The 26,626-nt window shown below is 39.8% G+C and overlaps 1 protein-coding gene across 1 annotated transcript in view; it reads right to left on the reverse strand.

Moving 5' to 3' along the window:
* Window positions 1-2,826: 2,826 nt before the first annotated feature.
* LOC124556834 (apoptotic protease-activating factor 1) overlaps window positions 2,827-26,626 on the reverse strand; it is a 285,519-nt gene continuing 261,719 nt past the window's right edge. The window contains exon 19 of the mRNA XM_047130851.1: window positions 2,827-10,713. Within this exon, the coding sequence (XP_046986807.1) occupies window positions 10,312-10,713 (402 nt within the window). The 3' untranslated portion in view covers window positions 2,827-10,311. The remainder of the gene's footprint in view (window positions 10,714-26,626) is intronic.

Here is a 26,626-nt window from a genome sequence, read left to right on the forward strand (position 1 = left end):
ACATGCTAAAACATAAATGCAGATGATAGCCAAACCTGCAGATTGTGCTGTTGTACTTGACCACGAATGGCACCTGTGCAATGTCCTTAATATGTTGTAAGTGATCATTGTCTTCAGAACAGCATATTGTGTAGTGGCGAGTGCATTATATCAGAGCTAAGTGAATTTGAACATGGACAAATTGTTGGTCCTTGCACAGTGTGTACTTCTGTAATAAAGGGAGCTGAAGTGTTTTAGTTTTTGAACAGTCACCATGTGGAAATTTTACACTGCATTCAGGGAAAGTGGAAAATCATCATCCACTAACTCACAACACAGAGAGAAGTATGTAATGAGTGATCCAGACAAAACAGTCTTTTAACTGGATTGTGATGAAAAATAACAGGGTGACAGCTACAATAGCCACTGTAGGACTGAATGTGGGCTTGTGAACCCTGTCAGTACCAAAACAACACAAAAGCAGCTCCTTAAGTACAGAACTGCAGGAGTGAGCTAGAATTCCAAAACTGATTAGCAATTATGCAAATGCCCATAACAGGAAAACATGCCATACGACACAGACTATGGAGCAGTGGAAGAAAGTCATTTGGTTGGAGGTGTCTTGTTTCCAATTTCTGGACAGGTGCCAAGTTTACATCCAAAGAGCAAACATGGTGGTTCAGTGATGTTTGGGCAGCCATATCATGGTACTTCTATGGCCTCATGGTTATTCTGCAAGGTCACATTACTGCCAAGGATTATGTAACCATTTTGTCTGATCAGATACATCTCATAGTACAATGTTTGTTCCTCATTGGGGATGCTGTGTTCCAAGATGACAAGGTCCGTGTTCACACAGCTCACATCATCCAGTAATGGTTTTGGTAGCACAATGATGAATTGTCGCATCTGCCCTGGCCACCACAGTCACCAGACATCAACATTATTGAGCCTTTGTGGTGTACTTTGGAGAGAAGGATGCGTGATTCCTACCACCTACATCATCATAACCTACACTTGCCACTATTTTGCAGGAAGAAAGGTGTAAGATTCCCTTGAAAACCCCGTATGATCTGTATTTATCCATCCTCAGATGACTGGAAGCTGTTTTCAATGGCAACAGTTTTCGTATTGCGTATTAGGCATGGTAATGTGTTATACTTTTTGGTGTTTCCATGTTTTTGTCCACCACCTCTATTTTTTTACTATTAACTGTGACCTTTGCTCTTAAAAAGCTATCTGCTAGGTTCTCTGGTGATGTCCTTTTGCTTCAGAGGCTACAGTTTTGCTCAAAACATGCACAACATCACAGATGCAGGCTAGTGGGACAGTTTTATATTATGGAGGACATTCACCTAGGCTTCCATGGGCCGGCAGTAGTAACTGATGGCAACATGACAGCTGTGGTCTACATGAACATTCTCTTTCCTGTCTGTTCAATGAAAGAACAACATGATTATGACAATACGCTTGTTATAAATAAATTTAAAAAAAAAAGAGCCAAAACAATGACCACTGCACAGTGTGAGATTGAATTCTGCTTGGTGGCATTTTAAGCATGTTACACAGTATATAAAGTATGTAAATGGAGTAGAGATGAATGGGAAATTGTTCTAGCAAGAATCTGGGCTACAAATGGGGAAATCCACTAACACAAGCAAATTAACATGGGGCAGATTGTTATGTCCAGGCACCTGGGAACGAGAATTTCAGAAATGGTGAAGCTGATTTGCTGTTAGTGTGCGACAATCATGAGCATCTATGGAAAATGGTTGAGGGCTGGTGAAACCACAAGCTGGTGACAATGTGTTGGATGTCCACGCCTCATCACAATCTGTGGCAAGTCTGACAAAAGAGTATAATGCTGGTGCAGGCACAAGTGGTTTGGAGCTCACTGTTGAGCCCACACTGTTGAACAAGAAGCCTTTCAGTAGATAACCCTTATGTGTTTGCATGTCGACCCAACAAACTCATCAATTATGATCATAGTGGACACAGGATAATTGAGATTTAATAGTGAATCGATGGCAATGCATTGGCAGGTCACTTGAATCACTTTTGTTGTTACATCAGGATGCTAGTTGTGTCCAGAGACAGAGTTGTGCCATCCAAGTAAATGGCTCCTTGACACACACACACACACACACACACACACACACACACACACTCTCTCTCTCTCTCTCTCTCTCTCTCTCTCTGCACCACAGATGCGGGCTGGTGGGGGGGCAGTATTTCACTTTGGGGGCATTAAGCTGGGCTTCTGTGCAACCTGTGGTAGTAATTGAAGGCATCATAACAGCTGCAGAATACATGAATATTATTGTAGATCACCTGCACCCCTTCTCATAATACCGTCTTCCCTGACAAGGAGGATTGCTGTCCATTTCACAAGGCCAGAATCATGCCTCAGGGGTTTGAGGAGCACAGCAGTGAGCTCATGTTGATGTTTTGGACACCAAATTTGCATGATGCGAGCCCAAACATATACATCTGGGACACTATCAGGTGCCTTTTCTGTGCTCACAAAGCACTGTCTTGTAATTTATGGGTTTTCTGTGGCCTGTTAATAGACATCTGGTGCTACATACCTCCAGAAAACTTCCAAGGATATGTCAAAAATCCATGCTATGCAAAATCATTCTTCTTTTTGTATTCCAAAGGTGGATAAACACACTAATATTTGCATAATTACTGCATGTCTATTGCTTTCATCAATATATTCACAAAAGGGGAAAAATTTAAATAACTGTTGCATAACACTCTTTTAGCTGGGTGACTGAAATCTTGTATTCTCAATCCTCAACAATATAATATAAACATCAAATAAAACAATTCACAATGAGCAAAAATAAAATACTATTACAAAACTGAAGATATAAAATACAAACTTAAACCCCACCACACAACTAAAACGATATAAAAAAAAATTGCTTTATGTTGATACTTTGCATTATTATTAATACATTACAATTTCAAAAATAGTATTTCCTTTTTTAGCAGGTGTGGTGTCCATTGATTAAAAATGGATATCATGGATTCAGATAGAGAGCACTAACAGTTAGCATTATATGTTTCTATATTGCTGGAGAGAGAGAGAGAGAGACAGAGAGAGAGAGAGAGAGAGAGAGAGGAAAAGAGGTGTGTGTGTGTGGGGGGGGGGGGGGGGATGAAGTGGAGAAAGAGGGGGAGATAAGTAAGAAAAACTTGGGAACTGGCACTTTGATTATTGTGTAACAGCTATAATGTTAAGTAACATCCAAAAAACGTATTTTTATCTATTTACTTATTAATGACAACATACTAATACATATAAACAAGAAATCTCCAGCAAACCACAACACATAAAAGAATAATATATACAGCCGTTGTACCACATTATATCAATGCCTCTTACAGCCCAAGCACAATACATATTTCCATTACTCAACTAACTGAGACAGAGTTCAATTTATTTGCAACTTCAGATCATCTGAAGCCAGCCTTCATAAGTTATAAAATAAGTGTTACTCCATAAGAGAAAATAAATTGTCATATGACAGTAGGCAGGATAATGTACCTTTAAGTTTGTTTATTGGGGTGGGAGGAGGGGGGTTTGTTTATTGAGGAAAGGGGGGCAACAATGCACGGGAAAAATAATTTCCCATATATGGAAGGCAGAAGATTATATGTTGACTCTAAACATATTTTATGAGTTCATATTGATACCATAATTACTTTATATGAAACCCACAGATGTGGTATGTGTTGTCCTTCCAATTAAACTTGATTATTTAAAAAACATCTTTTGCATTGTTACTATGCAGTTTGGTGCTATGCAACTTGACAGACCAACAACTTGATGAAAAAAAAAAAAAAAAATTTAAAAAATAAAATAAAATAAGTAGAAGACTGGGTGCAACATTATTGCCTTCATTAAAACTGGAAATAAATACAGCCTTCTTTTTCTTAGGATAAAAGCAGTCTAGATTCTGTGGTTGAATATACACAAAAGATCGTTTTCATACTAGAAAATCACAATAGACAAGAGACAGTTGAAACTGATCAGCAGGAAACCAACCCTAACATGCAAACAAGAAGAAGGATAAGTAAGTGTGGTGAAAGGCAGATGACAAATGCAATTTGGTACGTTTTATTCCACTGAAAGTAAATGAAGTTCACTTGTTTGAAATGGCACCATCAGCACTGATTTTTGACCAGAAAGGGACAATTTATTCAACACGATAATCTTGCATGTTCAAAACCAGAGACTGGGTTCACACTGAATTGGATGTTAATTTCCTACCCCAGTTCAGTAATGAAGAGAATATTTAAGACTTTTAGACTGTTGTGTACAGCTTCTTTTACAATACAGTTTGTTGAATAGGGAAATGCAATACAGCAAGGGAAATAATGGACCACATTTACCACTTTCATGACTGTTAAGGTGAATGGGATGAAGCTGACAATGTCATTAAGATGGGCATAGGTTTCCATGGGAAATAGTTTCTTGCAATGCCGCAGCTCTGCAATTCATCATTAATTCAAAGACAGGTTAGTGCCAAGTTGCAAAGTACCAAGAGATTTGTAATCTTTGGCTTATGGGGCAAAGAAGAGAGACCAGATTCCCCATAATCTACATAATATTTAGCATAAAAATGTTCCACAAGTATTGTACCATATACAATATATGGTGGTATACCATATGAAAGTTTGGCTTAGAATTAATTTCCTGAAATTCTTACATTCCACCTTGTCATCATTAAAGTCATTTACAGTCTTATAAACATGTAAAAAAAATTAAACAAATTGTTGGCTACATAAAGAGGCCATCAAAGAACAACGTAAAAAGAATTATCATTAACAGAGAAATAAAATCATAAAAAAGTATAAAAGTTCTCCATAAAAACCCTTCTCGCATTGTGATCTCTTCAACTGCTAAGCCTCATTAATACTGCTTTTAGTGAACACTTAGTCCGGTAATTAATTTACAGCTTACAAATAAATATTCACAACACATTAACATTTGTCGCCTTTGTCAGGTTGTGTCTGAGCTTTAATGAATATATTCTAAGGCTGTTATTTTACCAGCCATTAACATGAGCATTTGACTATATTCACAAAAAATAACAATGTGAAGGTACACAACAATATGACTGCACTAAAAGGTACATAATATACACCTGAATAACAACATGAAAAACTGTAGTGCAATATCAAGAAATATAATATATTGATTTGAACCCTGGAATGTCCACTTTACATTATCAGCATTAAGTTACAAGCTCTTAATACAATAATATACCATATGTATATCTTTGCATGCATATTTACTTCAAATTAATTCGTATTTATTTAAACTCTTTAATAAATTCACAGCTGTGGTACCTCATACAAAGAAAGTGATGAAAAGTTGTATTTAGTTTTGCATTCTGCATTACATCCATTCAAAGAACACAGCCACAAGATAATGAGATAATCTTTCATCCAATATTGAAACTGAAGTACCTTTTGGTACAACTGACAGCAATATATGCATTAAAAGTATTACAAAGAGGAACTTCCATTGCCAAAGGTTTCCTGATGGAAGGAATTGTGGGATAAGGGGAAATATGTAGAAAGACTGCACAGACTACACTGAGCAGAGCAGGTTATTGAGAAACTCAACACAGGTTTTCTTTTGTTTTGCCACTGGAGCCCAATAAAAGAATGTAACTTTTCACAAGTCTGAAATCTATCTGAAGCCTAAATATGTTGCTGGCAGCCTTGCTCTAGATGCTCCAATTACTGTCAATGGTTGGGCACAGGATTGTTTCTCTGGCCTATATACATCAACGCTGTGAAAACAGCTAGCTAGATTCATGTAGTCATTTTAAGTAGATTGGAATCAGTCTGCCTCACTTAACTATTACAGCCACAATGGGAGGGTCATTGAGATCATCAGAAGTGAGATTCATGAAGCTGAACCAGCTCTCCATGGAGGGGAAGAAAAGACTCCAGCCACACAAAAAGCACCCATAAAAGTCATCTTATTATTTTCCTACTACCTTGACTCTTTCACTTCTCATCCATGCCTTCCTTGATTCTCCTAAAGGACTTCAGCTTTCTTCCTTGTAAAATGCTTTCTTCTTGTAATCACAACCTGTTTTTCTACTGTATAGCTCTGCATATTAACATAATACAGGAGGTATAAAAACTGATGTAACTGTTGGTATGGAATTTGAACCCTGGGTGTTACACTCCATTATTTTGAACATGGCTGCACTACAGCGATGGTTACAGAACAGCAGGTGTAATAGACACCCAACCAGTTAAAATAAATGGTAGTTTTCAATTGACCTTTACCACGGTTTCAACAGATTTAAACTCATCTTCCTCAGAAGGACAAGAAACCTGCATACAATGCGATAACATAACTTAAATCAAAACACCATGGACCAATATTATGCTGCCAAGTGCACATGTTTATCAGCACATGCGCCTCAGATTTATTTTCTTGGTATTCATGCTCTCCACTCTCCCTTAGTTGGCATTTCTCTCTTAACATGGCCTTGTATTTTATGAGATTGGGTTTACTGATGTGACAAGCCCTTGATTCTAGGGGTCTTAACTTTTACATATGGATGTACATGTTGCTTGTGACATGCCTAAACATGTTGTAGGTAGCAGTTTCTGTTTGACACGTTATATTGGTCCACAATGTTTTGATTGTAAGTTATATTATTGCATTGTATGCAGGTTTATTGTCCTTCTGAAGAAGACGGGTTTAAATCTGTTGGAACTGTGGTAAAGGTTAATTGAAAACCACCATTTATTGCAATTGGTTGGTTGTCTGTTACACCTGCTGTTACACTCCATTGTTATTTCTGATTCCTGGTGTGTATCTTGTCATCTCTTCTGACATGTAGTTTTGAGTGGATTTTCATCCTTTTGAAATGTGAACTACTTTGCTAAACTTCTTCACATATGCTGCATAAGCTTCAGTTCCTGAAGCAGCAGTCACATGTTTTAACAGCTCAAGCAGCGATGGCACACCCTATGTTTTCAGTGCTTCAGTGAACCACCAGAAAAAGTTGATTGTGAAATATGTAAATGTACCTATTTATTATATCACTTTTTCTCTGAAAAACTTTTAAGTTGTTCAGATAGCACACACATGTGCCTCAGTGTTGCCCAGGCACTGATGAAGTTCAATTTCTCTTCTGAACCTTTGTGAGTCAGCTTAAGGGGGTTCCTTTGGCAGGGCGGGGCAAGAGGAAATGTTGCTAGAAGTATGTGCATTTGCACTGGTGGAAGAACCAACTCAAATGCAAGTTGGATTCTGGTAGAAACACATGAATTGACCTGAACTGAATGGCTGCAGCCCACAACTGGAGCTGTTTGCATGTGTGCCTTCACTGTAATGGTGTTATTTATTGTGCTTTAGTGTTCCATGCAGATTCATCTGTTCTGGGAGTTTGTTTTCAAAGAAGAATGAACAGTGTTCAGTATCTTTTAGAAACATATTTCTCAGCTTTAAGCCTGTAAGAGAAGTGTGAAAAAAAAGAAGCTTGGTAGGCCAATGCTTCTGCCCAAATTAAAACAAGGGGAAACAAGTCACAGGAAGATATTTCACAGGTCTTTAAATGTATAGTTGGATTTATGTTTGCATTTCTAAAAATAAACTATTTTGTTTTCCATGGTTGCTGTTTATTAAGGGTAAAGATACAGGCTGGACATGCACTCACATGTCATATCTAAGTCATCTAACACAGAATGTTAAGAAGCACAAGGAATCTATTGCATGTAAGAATGCTATTTAGATATATCAGTCCTTGGGAAAATAGAAATTAAGAACAGCTTACCTCAACTTTCAGACAGGATATAGAAAGACACAGTGACAACATAAGAAAGAATCACTGCGGTCTTTCCAAAATAACAGATTGTATTACATTCTGTGGTGAGTTTGAACTTGTCTTATATGGGCATGATGAAACATCAGAATTTAATGATCGTGGAATATTCAGAGGGCTAATAAATTTCCCATCAGCTTTAGACGCTGTTACAAAACAGCACATGAGCAATGATACAGTTTTTAAGTGTACATTCAAGGATATACAAAATGATTTACTAGGGTGTATGTTACATGACTGTCATGAAAAAATTAATGCAGAAACAGCTACAACAGAAAATTTCAGTTGGTTGCAGTATTTCAATACCTATTATCTTCTGGACAGCCTCTTGAACAGTTTTGGATATTGTTAAATCTCCTTTTAAATAAAGATTCCTTCTTAGCAGATTGTATTAAAAATGTCCAGGCTGATGCTGCCCAAGAACAGGAAGAAAAAGTAAACCTCAAATTTGTGCTGGTGCCTGATTCATGTGCAGCCAACATACAAGTATCCGAACAATTGTAAGAGAAGAGTATCATTTTGCATATGATGTGCATTGTTATGCACACCAATTGAACTAAACCTTGCCCAAGCTACAAGTCAAAATACACAAGTAAAACTGTTTTCCAGTACTTCACTAAGCCGCCTGCTCTTTCCATGCTATCTATAGAGGAAATGATCCATAGGCTTCCAGATTTCAATGAGAGAGTCATCGACAGATGGAAAAAAAAGGAATGGAGGATGGACTTTCTACATAAATATACCTCTACAAGAGATTCAGCCCCATGAATGTAGTCAGGTCCATTTTAAGATAACTTTATAGCTACAGAAATATTTTAAGTAATTTAGAAAATTCAACTGCATAATGCAGTAAAAGTAGTGAGCCCCCATTCATTTTAGGCATCAGCCACCACTGAGCTCAAAGTTTGTTGATGCTATTTTTTATTATTATATTTTACTAATGCCATGACTTCACAGTTTCAATTTTGATGCCTCTTAAGTATGTGCTCGTATAATTTGTAACACTCATACTTCAACATCAACACAGTGCTAGAAATGTCTGATGCAATAGAACTGAGTAGTTGCATTTTAGTTGGACTGAGGGATCAGTTCAGAAATTTTCAGAACAATGTTTCAGTTTTAGAGACAAAAATGTGTGTTCCTTGCTGTACACATGTGCATTCCTGTTAAGTATATTTAATGAAAAATCAAAAACATAAAAAAATTTGAAACAAACAACATATAAAACCCACAACAAAGTAATTTCTTCCTAAACGTAAATCAGTACAATTAATCTATGCATGATAGTATCCCCATTTTCAGATTTATACTGTACACAGTATTGTAATGTCACATACCATTCATAAATATAATCTGTGTGAAAAGATTGAGCAATACAGTTGACTTTTAACTAATATTCTCCAAGAAAAACATTAGTTAAAAACTAAAGCAATTTATTCACATACCAAACTATAAAAAATCAAAAGGGTAACACGTGCAAACCAATATCACAGTCTGAAATTAAATTATGAAATACAATACAGTGGTGGTGGTGGTGGTGGTGGTGTGTGTGTGTGTGTGTGTGTGTGTGTGTGTGTGTGTGTGTGTGTGTGTGTGTGTTTTCCACTCATGTAACTGTTTTTTCACAACTCCATTATTTGAAGACAAAATATAATAGCAGTAGTAGTAGTAGTAGTAATAATAATAATAATAATAATAATAATAATAATAATAATAATACAAAAATGAAATAGCACCAAATGAATTACAAAATTATGGATTACAGCTTCACTTTCACCAGCAGTTCCCTTATGCAGCCCATAGGCAATAGGGTAGTAAAAGTACGACTTCCTATGCTTAAAACTGAACCTTAGCAAAATCAAATCATTGCACTCAGACCCAGCTCTTAATGACATACGTCATAAATGCATAACAGGTATTGATGTTTAACTGAAAAACTACATCTGAATACTGAACACCATAATTAGTGACAGAAAAGAGTTATTGTCACATCATCACACCATTGAGATGCCTGTTTAAAACACCGAGTTCAACTCTGGTCACACACACACATTCTGAGCATCTGAACATGTATTACCCAATTATAATACATACCATGAAACAACACTATAAAATAAGCTTATAAAAATTTACTAAACAATTATAATATACAATATGAAATAACACTATAAAATAACCTTATAAAATTTTTCTTTGTTTGCTAACAGACACATTAACTGCCTATTCTCGCCATCAAATTAGGAAAGGATCATCTCACAATCAGACTATTCAGTCCCATGATTGAGTTACAATTTAAAAGGAAGATGGACACTAAAACGAGAGACCAGAAAAGAAATGACTTTCCCTGAGTTCCTCTTCACACTGTGAAAGCACAGAAAAGTGGGAAAGAAAAAGGAACTGTACAATTTTACATCACAACAATACATCACTAACAGGAAAATATATGACACACATTTTTTGGCCTCTAGTTTATCACACCAAGTAAATAAATGAAGCCCGCAGAATCCACAGTAGCAAATTGTGAGAAGTCAGGAGAACAAACAATCTGTCCAGCATCAGCACCTGCAAGTTTCAAACAACCAAGAAGATAGCAATTTCCTGTGTGAGAAATTTTGGTCATCCAAACGTCTGCAAGAGTTGGTTCCACAGGGAGAAGCGATAAGTTAAAAGGAGGTTGGCTCTGCCTGCGACGACCTCGGTTGGGATGGCACTTGTGTGCCAGTGCTGCACTCCACCATGCCACAGTTTCCGCAACACTGACAAGGAGGGCACCATCGGGAACCCCTGGTGCAAATGTAATATCCTTAACTCGGCTACGGTGATGACTAAGTTCACAGTGAATGGAATTTTTGGTAACATTCCAAATCTGTTGGAAGAAGAAACCACAGCATTATTAGTACTTGTGACAGAGAAAGGTGAGCTTATCCTACTTGTTCTTATACCACTCCTGATGCTAATGTTATTTTTATTCTTACTTTTCTCATCACTTTTTAATAGTTGTGCATACCCCATAATTACATAAAATAATTAATTTCTTATTCACACTGTACCATGCTGAATTTTATTAGTCACAATATAGTTCACCAATTGATGATGACAACAGTATATTTAGTTCATATGGAAACATTTTAAAGCTACATTCATAATATGATATCTGTAAACCATGAGCACATTAAAATTTAATCTTGCTAAAAATGGTTTGTTTTAAGACTGACATGGTTTATTTGAAAGCCCTCATTCTCCTCTTCTAAGGAAATGCTTTACTTTTTCTGAAAACTTAGTATTTCAAAAGTTATTTTTTGTGCAGATGCTTAATGTCTGAATGGAATTGGAGATAGTTTATACAAAATTTTATGAACTGGAAGACTGTCCTTACTTCAGGTTAAGAGTTATTACTTGGCAGGAAAACCGCTTCCATAGCTTGGTGCCAGCCCATGTCACTGGGCTAAGCATAGTACCTACAGTGAGGACTGCTGATGGATGAATACTTAGTGATCTTTTCCTGCAGTTCTCGACCAGTGGGAGTGTGGGAGGAAATTATGTAGGCCCTCGTTACACAGTAACAAAGTGCTAATTCTGGAATGGACACATACTCTGCTACTATCTCGCTGCCTGGCAACATGCTCCTGCACTCTGCCTACCTAATTCAGCTATGTGGCCCTTCTGACTGTGATACCATCCCTGGTTGTGCCACAGGTATTGCGAACCCTCAGCCAGTGTATTCAACAAGTCTGTCTGTCTTCCGTAGAAAATATCTACCGTACCCTCCCTCACCCACCTGAACACCTGATGCTGGAATTGGGATCCGACCCAACTTAAGATCGAGAAATAATCTGTATTTTCATGGCTGGTGCCACAGTATATGTGTTGTCGCTGTCGGAGATGGAGTAGTTATGCGAGTGACTTGTCCATCCCCAGCATTTGTCCATTGACACTATGGAGTGTGAGCTTGTTTGCTATGGCGGATGCCTTTTGCTCTCATCACCTAGTAACAACAACCGGAGACAGGAACCGTGAGATGTTCTACGGCAAGGCTTCCCAACCTTTTCAGCTGGTGGACCCCTTCTTCAGTCGAAAATCCGTGAAGGACCCCTAGTCTGTTCCCAATGACATCCCCCCATCCCCCCCCCCCCCCCCCCCCCGAAGTATCAATAGTCTTTGGTTTAGAGATGAATGAAAACAACTTGAAGGTCAAAAATCGACTTATGAAATAGGGAGTGCACTGACACAGCAAGTTTAACACTTAATGATGCCTGGGGCCGCATACGTGCCAGCGAGTGCTGTGATTGGTCGACAAAGCTCGCTCCGCGCATGCGTAAAAGGTTTCAGCGCATCTACCGGTGTGAGCCAGCGCACAAACAACCCCCGTATTGTTGCGAAACAGTCGATCACAGAAGCCGCATTCTCCGGCACTAAACTGTGTATGCGGTCTTACTTAGGAACCGCAAAGGCTGCTTGGGAATATGACCTGAAGTAAAAGTACACATTTTTTTCACACGAAAAAAAATTGTGATGAATTTGATTTTCACATTTTTATTCAATAATTTTACTCATTATTTTACATGATTTGGTGAAGGGTGGCCGCGGACCCCCTAGAAAGAGCCGGCAGACCCCTAAGGGGTCCGTGGACCACATGTTGGGAAGCCCTGTTCTACAGTTATCCACTGCAGCAGCCATGCCCAGACATCTTCGCCCAGATGCTGCCTTCTGGCCCTACCATGCTCAGTAACACAGAGCACAGGCAGGCCGCAATGTCACAAGCATAACACATTGTGCTGCATGGCCTATTTGCTTGGTACGTGCAAGCATGGCCCTGCTGTTGGCATAAGTGCTGCTACTATGGCCTCACTGGTGCTTGCCACACAGAAAGAAATCTGGGAGCTCATTGATCACTGGCACCACCCCATCTGCTGCTGCATAGCTGAGCCTGCTCACCTCACTACTACATGGCCTGCTGGACAGCGAAACAGTAGAGTTTTCCATGCTGTGTGTTGCTCGTCATGCTGTGACATCTGTGCTGCCCACATTTTGGTGCAGCTAACCATGTATATGTGCCTGCTCCATCTCATGGTTCTACATTCAACACTGAAGGCCAGCCTATGCCTGGACGCTGTACAGGCACCTTTCCCCACTCTCTCATTCCCCTGTCACATGGGTTACTCATGCTTGTAAACCCCAGCTGCCCATACATAGTGCCAACCTCTGTGTCCTGCTCCACCATCACCCACAGCTGCCACTGCTCTCCGTGTGCTGCATCTCAATAACACTACTTTAAGTGTTCCTGTATGAAGTATTGTAGCAACTAACTGAGGGAAGATCATGGCTGTTGACTGAACAAAATATTTCCTTTGCAGCCAGTGTGCATCAGGTTGGAACAATTTGTTGTTTGGTGTTGTAATTTCCTGCTGGCTACATTGGCTCTCCTACTATGTGCACCATATGCTCACAGAAAGACAGCAGAGCTTGGGCATGTATATAAAATATCTCTTATTATCTGAATAAGAACAGGTTTTGCAGAGTTTTTTGATAATACCTTCATATGTGGCTCTAGTTTAGAGTGTTATTGGTGGACAGTCCAAGAAATTTGGTATTCTGTACATTAAAAATCATGTTTCTACCAAGAAGTATACCTTCATAACAATGGGTAACATTCAATTTCACATGGAAGATTACACACATAGTTTCCAGAATGTCAATTACTAGTCTGTTTGTCTCAAACCATGAATTTATAACAGAAGTGTCTTTATTGACTGTCTCAGAGTCTGCCCTCTCTCCACTAGTTATCACTATATTTGTGGCATCTGCATATAAAAGTGAACCATCCTTAGTTGTATGTTCTGGAAGGTTATCAATGTACAATGTGAAAACAGAGCTATATGGGACACCATATATTGTACTTTGTATAACTGACCTGCTATGTTAAAGACTTCCTGTAATTTTGGAAGTTTCTTCTTCTTCTTCTTCTTCTTCTTCATTTGCCTTTATCCATACCTATGTGGGGTTGGCATGGTCATTATCAAATTTGTCATTGTTAATGTTAGAGGGTGGCTGGATCCCTTTGTGTAACTTTTCCTTTCCCCCGAGACAGAATCTGTGTACTCTAGTGGCCTGCATGTAGTGGTGTCCATGTGAAAGTGTGTGAACGTTTTCTAAGTGTTTGTGAATTGTGTAACTGAGGTAAGACATGGGTACCAGCTGTATTCACCTAGTTGGATGTGGGAAACTGCCTAAAAGGCTCATCCAGGCTGCCCAGCACACCAGCCCTCATCATTAATCCGCCAGATGGATTCCATCTGGAACTGGTGCACCTGCCTGAATCCCCAACATGCATGGCTGTCCTGGTGGGTTTTGCAGTTTCTGACATCACAAATTCTATTCAGGTAGCTAAGGATCCAGTTTCAAGCAGCATCTCAAATTTTTCATGTTTTTCAGGAGGCAGCACAAGGCTGATCATAATAAATGCATTAGACTCACCAAAATATATGCCTACAGTAGGTCACTTACGATCTATTAAACTTGGGTATTTCTCAGGACATTTGATGCCCACTTAAAAGATGTAATGGATGTAAACTGCAAATTTTGAAATATTTTTGATGTATACAAAATTCATGATAGAGGACACAGACAATCAAATTGAATAACCACCATTATAATGGCCTCCTATAATGCAGGCAGATACTGCAGCATCCACCACTTGCTTTTTAGTAATGTCCTACGTTGAGCCATAGAGAAGACAAACAATAATGCTAAGTCATTTCGTATAGGACATGGCACATTAAATACAAACATCTATGTATCTAATTGCCTTGAATGTACTATGAAATTTCCTAATTGGACAATAATTGAGCTGGCCAGTGTTTAGTGTAAATGAAGACTACCCAAAAATGGGTCACATAACGCTATACTTAGATGTAAGACTTAACCCCACCTCTGTTCGTCATTGTGTGTCATGTACAATACACTATGTAATTAAAAGTATCTGGACACCCCACAAAAACATACATTTTTCATATTAGGTGCATTGTGCTGCCACCTACTGCCAGGTACTCCATATCAGTGACCTCAGTAGTCATTAGACATTGTGAGAGAGCAGAATGGGGCACTCGGTGGAACCCTCAGACTTCAAAAGTGGTTAGGTGCTTGGGTATCACACGTCTGTATGTGAGATTTCCACACTCCTAAACACCCCTAGGTCCACTGTTTCCGATGTGATAGTGAAGTGGAAACTCGAAGGGACACATACAGCACAAAAGCGTACAGACCGACCTCGTCTGTTGACTGACAGAGATTGTCGACAGTTGAAGAAGAGGGTCATAATGTTTAATAGGCAGACACCTCTGCAGACCATCACACAGGACTTCCAAACTGCATCAGGATCCACTGCAAGTACTATGATAGTTAGGGGGGAGGTGAGAAAACTTGGATTTCATGGTTCAATGGGCCACTCATAAGCCACACATCACGCCAGTAAATGCCAAACAATGCCTCGCTTAGTGTAAGGAGCATAAACATTGGATGATTGAACAGTGGAAAGCCAGCTGGAGTGGCCGAGCAGTTCTAGGAGCTACAGTCTGGAACCACGCGACCGCTATGGTCACAGGTTCGAATCCTGTCTTGGGCATGGATGTGTGTGATGCCCTTAGGTTGGTTAGGTGTAAATAGTTCTAAGTTCTAGGGGACTGATGACCTCAGCAGTTAAGTCCCATAGTGCTCAGAGCCATTTGAACCATTTTTGAACAGTGGAAAAACGTTGTGTGGAGTGACGAATCACAGTACACAATGTGGGGATCTGATGACAAGGTGTGGGTATGGCGAATGCCTGGTGAACGTCATCTTCCAGCGTGTGTAGTGCCCACAGTACAATTCAGAGGTGGTGGTGTTATGATGTGGTCATGTTTTTCATGGAGTGGGCTTGCACCCTTTGGTGTTCTGCATGGCACTATCACATCACAGGCCTACACTGTTTTAAGCACCTTCTGGCTTTCCAATGGTGAAGAGCAGTTCAGGGATGGCGATTGCATCTTTCAACACCATCGAGCACCTGTTCATAATTCACGGCCTATGGCGGAGTGGTTACATGACAATAACTTCCCTGTAATGGGCTGGCCTGCACACGGTCCTGACCTGAATCCTATAGAACACCTTTGGGATGTTTTGGAACGCTGCTTTCGGACCAGGCCCCACTGACTGACATTGCTACCTCTCCTCAGTGCAGCACTCCGTGAAGAATGGATTCCCATTCCCTAAGAAACCTTCCAGCACCTGATTAAATGTATGCCTGCAAGAATGGAAGCTGTCATCAAGGCTAAGGGTGGGCCAACACCATACTGAATTCCAGCACGACCAATGGATGGCACCACAAACTTTAAAGTCATTTTCAGCCAGGTGTTCGGATACTTTTGATCACATAGTGTATGATAGCTCCTTGATAATTTTGGCCATTGTATGATATGTTTGCTGACAAAAACTCTTTATTTCCTTCTCTGGTTAATGATTATAGATGATTATTGAGAGCCAGTTACAATGAGAATATTCCCCCACTCTCACTAATAGGTGCAGCATTACATGTTGTGGTTGTCAGATAAAGCCATGACATTATCCCAGTGTTTACTGTATGAGCTGTTTATATAGTATAATGTAGCTATTTTAGTTTTGTGGCATGATTTACACTTCATACCTAGAGAACAAAACCAAACTAAGTTTATTGGACCAGTGCTATTAGATGTGGTCACTACAGTGGGTGGGCCTGCTTCACATAAATATTATTACTTTACGATTACAAACACTCAGTGAAATTATTTTAGCAAAAATTGTATAGCTGCAAAATAAGTTGTGACATTCAACTATGTTTCCAACACTTTACCACACAGAGAATCTTCTACTTGCTATTTCAAGAACTTACAATTTTGTGTATTAATGGAATGTTGGATGTGAAAGCATGTTCAACTACTATCTTTAACTGCCCAATAGATGGATGATGTTGCAAAGCTTTCCTATTTATTAACCTATTTATTAATATTTTTTTTCTTATGTACTAAGTGCAGATGTAACCCAAGTATGGCGTCAATATTTTGTAGTGTGACGACTCATTATGTTTGTCACCCAAATACATCATTTTCATGTGAGATAGTAATAAAAAGAATTAAGTTAAATTTATGTAAGCTACCTTATCTGCAAGATGGTAAGTCGCTGGATCAAATACTATAATGTGATAACAACAGACTAATTATCTTATTTCAGATGTTTAGATCAACTTATGTTTGTTTCAAACTTATTTATTTATTTATTTTGCAAAGGCCTTTAAAGATATCTGATGATATGATGCACCCTTCCTCAGTTTAAAGGCCCCCATTATGGCACACCACCTGTCCAAGGGAGAATCCCATAAACTATAGATAAACTACAGACTACTGTAACCCTAATATCCCACTCCTGCCAAAGGGGGACAAGAATGTGCAAGGGGTCACAGCCTGAAGGGAATCACAGATAGATTATTCAAATTTTTCTGCATTGGAAGACTTCCCTTGCTTCAAGTTATGGCTGGAAGACCACTTCCACAGCTTGGTGCCAGCTCATGTTGCTCAACTAATTGTAGCACCCATCGCAAGGACTGCTGATGGATGAACGCTTCACAATGTGTGCCTGCAGCTCTTAACCAATGGTAGTGAACTGGGGCTAGGTTGTACAACTGATGAGGAATTGATGCAGTTCAGGACTGTTAAAGAAATAGTTGAGCTTTATTCTATTTGAAGCATGTTGTCCAAGTGGAACAAGATTCCAAAAAGACTTGAATTTACCAACTTCTTATCAAAGTTTTGGGAGGCATATTCCAATGTACCAATCTGTAGTTACTGTTGTACCTCCTATGAGTATGACTTTATTGATATGTATACATGCAATGAACAGAATGCACACCATTATTTTACCCACACCTCTAAATTTCTTCATTTTGTTGAATGAGTATCATAGGGAAGACCCAGATGCATGATAAACGTTCATAATTGTATCCAATAGCTACAGTTATGTAAGCGCACCAGTTATGATGTTAATACTAATTTTAATCTGCTGATATAAAACCATCCACTTGAAAATTGATCCCCAGTTCAGTTGATCCACTAAATGTAAGTATTTACAAAAGGATGACTTTTGCGTAATATCTTAGATGACTACCAATCCAGTCCTAACAGTATGACGAATGAGCTAGTATATGTAATGAGCATTTTCTTCAGCCTTCTTTAAACATAAAATGCATTTCCTCTGGTAATGGCTGTTGATGAATATCAGTATCAACATATATCTTTCTGTGTTTGAATTTGTTGACCACAGCCATCTCCAAATGTCAGGTCATTCAATCAACTGAGTCACTTTCAAAAGCACTTTGAAATCATCCCACATTCATAAGACAGAAGTCTTCTTATTGTATCTCTATTGCTGCCAGTGACTAAATAATATGCCAGTCCCTTCACTTTTTTCTGCAAATTGGAAGTTGGAGAAATATGTAATCAGAATGTCTTCATTTAATTTGTGTCTTGTGGCAATGATTCAAAGCTACAAGCAGCTTAATTTGCACAATAAACAGCAAGCTATCTGGCGTTGTAAAAAGTTTTCTTATGTCATATGACAGTAGGTGACAACTAGTTGCTGTATATAAACAAAGGTTATCACACCTAGAAGAAACTTAGACAAATTCTAGGCTATCTGAGAAGTCATCCATGTTTCATTTCTCATACACCTGGAAGCAACTGAATTAAGAGACTCCAACCTAGTAGCATGTAGCATCTCCTTTACCATGATGATGAGGGCATGGAGTTACCAAAATTATTGGAGGGAGGGGCATCTGGACCCATAACCGCTTCCACATCTCCCAAAACTTGCAGAAGTTGGCCTGAACAATGCTATGTTACTTATAAATATGTTCACATATCCTTGATGCCTCTGCAGTTTTGATGGAAATAGGTATTCTCTGATCAATAAGCAGTTTTAGGACTAGACACTGAACTGATCTATGGCATCATTATTTTGGGATGGTACATGATAATGGAAGAAATTCTTTATAATTGTGAGCTTGGATGACTTTTGCTATTACAAGGCTTTACTGCCCTGATAGCAACATGTGGATAACATGCCCTTCCTGATACCACGGAACAATTTGTAATTTGGTTCATAGAATCACCTGATATGTAGCCAAAAAGCTCAACAGCAAATCGCCGTGGGAAGTGGGGACACAGACTTCATTCAGGTCTTCAATGTATACAACAAGCACTCCACCTCCGGCTTAGAAGCTGGGTGAAACCGGGTGGTAGTCAGATGCTGGATATCACTGCAAATGCAAATGTCCTCAAATTCCAGTGACATGAATTGCTGACCACTGTTGGATACCAGAATCCTGGGGTATCCCTGAATGGCAAAAATAACTGACAATGCACACAGCATGCCAGATGATTATGTGGAGGACCATTGGCATTGAATGGGAAATTCAACAACCCATCGGTCACCAACAATCACGTGCTGCCCAAAAAGGGGCCAGTGAAATCGATGTGCACCCTGCCCCAAGAGTGCTTTGAGACTGACCCAGTAGAGAACTGGCATGGCAGTGTAGCCTACTTCTGTGCACATGCCCTGCAAGAATGCACAACATATTTGATGTCACAGTCGACTGCCAGCCAGTGGACGTGACATTGTGCTGATGCCTTCATATGAGGGTGCAATGCCAAGGAAATAACCACATGACAGCAATCCTCCCTCTGTGGCAAGCACGAGAAGCCCCTGAACACCACTGAGCTGATCACATAGGAGGAAAAATGCATGCAACACCTGATCGGCACATGAAGAGATGCACTCTGGCCAACTCAAGTGGACTGCCGAAACGATATTCCAGAAAAGCAGGTCAGTGGCCATGGTGTTCTCTACTTCACATGCAATCAGTGGAAAGTCCAACAGGGCTTGCTACTACACATCATCCAACATGAACACAAAAACCTCCTGTCGATCAAACTCCAGATTGGGCCCCACCAATAGCTGTAATAGTGCACCAGCACTGGCACACAGTAACAGTAGTTACTGAGAAAGATGGCCCACTGCTGTAAAACATTGGCAGTCCTATTCAGCAGCTTGGAACTGGGCTATGGCTTGTGGTCAGTGGTGAGGAGTAGAGGTGGGTCATTTGTGAACTAACGGGTCCAAAGAAACGGTTCATCAAGATGAATGGAACGTGCGAGGAATGAATTCTAAGGAACGGTCTTTCATAGTTCACTTCAGTTGTGACTTTCCACTTATAGTTCCCAGGAACGGGAAATGGTCAGACTCATTCCTGCAATGGTACGTCAGCCAGTCTCGTTCCAGCCTGAGTCCTGTTCCAGTCTGTTTCAGTCTGTTTCAGTCTCGGTCGTGGATTTCTACTTATAACTCCTGGAAACAGGAAATGGTCAGTCTCGTTCCCGCAACAGCACATCGGCTGGTCTCGTTCTAGCATTGGTCCCATTCTCATCTGTCTGTCTCAGTCTCAGTCTCACTTGGCCACTCGTCCTTTTTCGTGTGGCCAAACATCGCAATTCCACTGCCGACTGCTCATAGTTAGTTCAGTATTGAGTTGTCATTTGTTTCGTTCACTGCGCACGCCCATTCTAGATCTAATTCAAACAGTTTTGAACTCTGAACTTCTGGTTCTTTTTGTATTCTATTCAGCATCCATGTCCGGTAATTAAAATGTATTTTATAATTACATAACAATTACATGAAATGTAATACATACATATTTTCAGGTAACAAAATGGTATATCAGCTTGCTTCACTATTTTGATAAACAGCAAAAGAAATACTTGTAAAAAGACAAGATTTTTTTGTTATTACACATACAAAGGAAGGCGGCATGGCACACAAAAGTGGCCATTTTCCATCTTTTTTTGATCCAAGGTAAGAGAGCATGTTCATTGTTATGGAACGCAGGCCAACTTACAATTGAATGATGCCCGCACTCCATAATCGAGTGTCGGGTGTCACATTTTGTAGAGAGAACATGATAACTTCTACAATATCATTTCAGTGGTACTGGGTGGTGCACAAAAAATTGGCCCCAAGCACTAGACTGCTCATTGTCGCCCACCAATTGTCATCTATTGTTTCGAAGATGTTTGCATTAGCTTATTTGTTATTTCTTTACTGCCTAATTATTACATGTTTATCTACTCTGCTCATAGCGGGCAACAAATCGTGTGTAATTGGCTAGCAGCCTGTACTCAGGGCCAGTTTTTTTGTGTGCCACCTTATATTATTTCACTGCGATCAGCCACATGATGCTAGAGTGGGCTAAAGAGAGGTTTTGTAGAATCATGAAAATTACAAGTGTGTGAGAATTCTGTTATGAATAAAAACATTGTACTCCAGGGGGGGGGGGGGGGGGAGGCAAGGTGCTCCCTCTTGGTGCTTTCCATCTTCAGTCACCTAGTCTACTAATTTTCAATTTTTCTTAAGAACCATACACCAAGCACAAATGAATGGTGAATGAGTAAAAATGAATAGTTCCCAAAAAAGAGCTATCACCAGTGAATTAGTTCCCAAGGATGAACAAGTTTGCCCATCTCTAGTGAGGAGGAACCTCGTCCCATACAGGAAGCCATGGAACTTTTTAACCTCAAAAATAATAGCTAGCACCTCCTTTTCCACCTGTGAATAATTATGCTGCACAGTGTAAAGCGTCTTTGATGGGTAAGTGATGTGCTGTTTAGTGTTGTCCAGGTTCTGATGGGCAGGATGGCACCAATGTCACACTGGGACACATCACAGGCAAGGGTTGATGGAAGCCTGGTAGGAAGCAGAGCAAAATGGCTTCAGAGACTGGAAAGCCTGTTGACTATCCACAGATCAGATGAACTTAACAACCTTCTGGTGAAACCAGTTAAGAGACAGACTGTAAATCCCATTGACAATCTGCAGACCAGTCACACTTAGTGCCCTTCTGGGGAAACCAGTTAAGAGGCTGGCAGATGTGCACGGCTGGAGGAATGAACTGACCATAATATAAAATCTTACCCAAAAAATACTGGAGCTCCTTTAGGTCCTTGGGTGCCAGTAGGTGGACAACAGCCTTGATGTTGTCATATTTGGGGATGAGACCATCTTTACTAAGCACATGACCCAAAAAATGCACCTTCAGGGAGAAAAAAACTGCACTTCTGCAGTTTGCAATGAAGACCATCCTTCAGGATGCATTGGAAAACTGACTGAAGGCTTTGTAAATGCTCCTCCCAAGTAGGGCCCATGACCCAGATGTCATCAAGGTAACTGACACAACAGGAAATGTCCTGAATCAACTACTTCAAATACCACTGGTAAATTCCTGACACAGATGAGATTCCAAAAGGCAAGTGATTAAACTGGTAAAGCCCAAATGGGGTGTTGAGGACCAGGAAAGTCTAAGAAATCACATCCAATGACAACCGCAGGTAAGCATTGTGCAAGTTGATGGGAAAAATATTGGTCCTTTAACAACACTGTCAATAACTACACCTGCCGCAGAATGGGATTCAGATCTGTGACACACTGGATGTTGACTGTCTGTTTAAAATCACCACAAAGGTGTATGGCACTGTCAGGCTTCTGAATCACCACCAAAGGTGTAACCCACTGTCTTAATGAAATACGAGAAATGATACCCTGATCTTGCCAATGCTGCAACTCGGCCTTTACCTCATTGTGCATAGCAGAGGGAATGAGGCAGGGACGACAAAATTTGAGGTCTGCTGATGGCTTAAGAGAAACATATGCCCCAAAATTTTCTGCTCGGCCCAAGGTATTCTCAAATAGTGGGCTGTAGGACCACAAGTATGGAGTACAAGTTGTGAAACAGAACAGACTGATACACTACATGCACTTTGTCAATGATCTGGAAGATAAAAATAGAAAATCCATTGAGCCCAAAGATATTTTGTGCCAACAGTGAATTGGTCACTAACAAGGTAAGTTGCTGTTCCACATTTCAACATCTGGAGGCAGAGAATTGTCTCAAGGAAATGCACTGTATGCTATAAGACAAACCTGATGGAGCAGCCAATGGAACTCTGGGTATCCCAAGAGCCTGTATGTACCTATGATAATTACACTGGTCATCAATCCCATGTCTACCTGAAATTTGACCAGCCACCCATCTACTATCAATGTCAGCAAAATATTCCGGGGCAACATGTAAGAGGTGTCAGAGGAAGTCCCAAGAGCCCAACGAAAACACCAGGGCATCCGATGACTGACTCATGGTCTGTCAACTGTCAGAAACAGTTGCCAAATGACCTATATGTTGGCATACCCTCTACGTGTAGCCAATAATAGTGAACAAGTGACAAATGGCAGTTGGTGCATGACTACTGATTCACCCAATGAGCAGGAGGAGAACAATGCTGAGGACCCAAAAATCACCACATTGTGAGTGGTGTGAGTTTGTCGAACTCTGCATGGGTGAGGACAAGCAGTGCTGTGTCATTACTCCTCCGGAATCATCATTGGGGCAGCACATGGTAAATTGGTGGGAGGCAAGGCTGCCTGGGGTATCCCGTGGGGCACTGAGGATTGTTTACCATACACACCCAATTGAGACACCTGTCAGTTATCACAAAGGACATCACTTGCCACTTGCCACTGATGTAAGCTCACGTAATTCCAAAATTTGGGCAAAATACAGAATAAGCAACCAATAAAGGGAAGTTCCTCAGGCTCAGCAGAGGGCTTCAAATTTTGGCCACTTTCATATAAAACTGTGTTGCCAGGCAACAACAAGGCAGCCTTATCAACCGGATCAATGATACGCCTTACCTGGGAGTGCAGCAAGAACCAGTGCAGGTAATTTTCCCATGTTTCCATTAACTTACTGAAACTGGCAAACGGCATCTGGGTGGTGCAGAAAATGGAACATTGAGTGCCTGGTTTCCCACCAGGGAAGCAAGAATGTGAAGCAAGTCCTCATTCTAAGTAATCAGAGCCTGAATGTGCTTCCTGTTGTTGTTCTTGCTGCTGCTCCTTCTGTAGGTGCAACTGATCCTGTCAGCATTGCAAGTGACCCAAGAGACCATTAGGAACAGGTGAAAGAAAATATAGGGGCATAAACATGTCCTCCGTCACCACTTACGTATCTACACAGGCGTGACAACGCCACTTCACTATAAGTGTTGACACAGATACTTCATGGGCTGACAGTGGCTCAATAATAGCTGGGGAATAGAACACTATGAGAGGGAAATGAATTCACCATGCAAGTCGATCTATGGGGAGCAGAGAGTTGGAACCCACATAGAGACAACATGGAAAGAACACAGTGCATGGCTGGTGTGGGAAGCTAATGCTAAGCACTTGATCCAACACATGGCATGGTATGTTAGGTGAAATCCACGGTGGTCAAACTCCGAGTAAGCACCGGCCCACCTGGCCTACTGCCACCCATAGGTAAAATCCCTGCCAGCAGGTCTGCCCATACTGTGTGTTGCAATTGCCCTGCATGGCAGGTTTCTACATCACTGCACTATCCATACCAGCTCATCTCCCTCCATTGTGATGTCTGCTGGCAAGGATACTAAAACTTGCAATTTCACTAGTAATTTTCTGGTCCCGATTACATACCAATCTAGTTCCTTTCAGAGTATGCTGATGCAATAGCTCCATATTTAACAATAACATAAAACTGCTTGCTCGATGAAAGAGCCATATCCAAAGACTGGAAAGTTGCACAGGTCGCACCAGTATTCATGAAAGGCTATAGGAGTACTCCATTAAATTACAGGCCCATATTGTTAATGTTGATATGCAGCAGGATTTTGGAACATATATTGTGTTTGAACATTATGAATAACCTTTAAGAGAACAGTCTATTGACACATAGTCAACATGGATTTAGACAACATCATTCTTGTCAACCACAACTAGCTCTTTACCCACACAAAGTGTTGAATGCTATCTACAAGGGATTTAAAATTGATTCTGTGTTTATAATTTCCAAAAGGCTTTTAACACTGTACATCACAAGTGGCTTGTAATCAAATTGCATGCTTATGGGATGTCATCTCAGTTATGTGACTGGATTAACAATTTCCTGTCATAGTAATTGACAGAAAGTCATTGAGTAAAACAGAAGTAATTTCTGGCATTCCCCAAGGTAGTGTTATAGGCCCTCTGCTGGCAAGAATACTAAAACTTGCAATTTCACTAGTAATAGTAATTGACAGAAAGTCATTGAGAAAAACAGAAGTAATTTCTGGCATTCCCCAAGGTAGTGTTATAGGCCCTCTGCTGTTCCTTGTCTATATAAACAATTCAGAAGACAATCTGAGCAGTCGTCTTAGGTTGTTTGCGGATGATGCTGTCGTTTACCATCTGGTAAAGCCATCAGAAGATCAAAACCAATTGCAAAATGGTTTAGATAAGATATCTGTATGGTGAAAAAATCCTAAATAATGCAAAGTGTGAGGTCATCAACAAGAGTGCTAAAAGCAATCCTTTAAACTTCAGTTACACAATAAATCAATCAAATCTTACTACTACTACGATGTGATCAGGCCCAGTGGACCGCATGCACCTACAAGTAAATTCAACTAAATACCTAGGAATTACAATTATGAACAACTTAAACTGGAAGCAATACACAGAAAATGTTGTGGGGAAGGCGAACCAAACACTGCATTTTATTGGCACAACATTTAGAAGATGCAACAGGTTTACTAAAGAGATTGCCTACACTATGCTTGTCCATCCTCTTTTGGAGTACTGCTGCACGGTGTCAGATTCTTACCAGATAGGATTAATGGTGTACATCAAGAAATTTCAAAGAAGGGCAGCACATTCTGTGTTATTGAAAAGTAGGGGAGAGAGTGTCATGGACATGATACAGGATTTGGGTTGGACATCATTCAAACAAAGGCATTTCTTATTGCAGCAGGATCTTCTCACGAAATTTCAGTCACCTACTTTCTCCTGTGAATGGGAAAAAATTTTGTTGACGCTGGCCTACACAGGGAGAAATGATCATTATAATAAAATAAAGGAAATCAGAGCTCATACAGAAAGATACAGGCGTTCATTTTTTATGTCCATTGTTCACGAGTGGAATAATAGAGAATTATTGTGAAGGTGATTGAATGAGCCCTCTGCCAGGCACTTAAGTGTGATTTGCAGAGTAGCCATGTAGATGTAGATGTAAATCTAATAAATAACAAATATATTAAAAAAACATAATCAAAAGGACAGACATAGAAACAGGCATGATAGGAAAGATTAGAAAGTTGAAATTTCTTGGAGAAATAACACAGGTAAATGAATGAGAAATATTCAAAATAGATTAACACATCAGAAAAATGGAAACAGCTTATGACTTATCCAAGAACATCTAAAATAAGAGAGGCATCCCTAGGAACATGGAATTAACACTACCTTCACCAGAATATTTACATGAATGTGAATACTTGACAATGAATAATATTCCAACAAGACTGGACACACTAGTAATGGGCACCGCAAAGGAAGAGATGATTGCAAAATCAGCAATAATGAAGAAATTTATCACATTATCCAGGGAATATCAGTAGCAATGACAAAAAGAGATTAAGTTTCTTTATGAAATAATTGAGAACAGATTACTCAAACAAATATTTAAATATCTCTGGGGAAAGAAATCAATAACAGCCTGGATTAAAGGGTTTACAAAACATACAGAAACCATTACTTTTCATGATTCAGAAATAACAGAGAAAAAATTGTTTAGAAAAAAATTAATACATTAAACTTAGGAGGATTCCAATGCAAGG

Source organism: Schistocerca americana, chromosome X (genome assembly GCF_021461395.2).
Source record: "Schistocerca americana isolate TAMUIC-IGC-003095 chromosome X, iqSchAmer2.1, whole genome shotgun sequence".
NCBI classification, from domain to species: domain Eukaryota; kingdom Metazoa; phylum Arthropoda; class Insecta; order Orthoptera; family Acrididae; genus Schistocerca; species Schistocerca americana.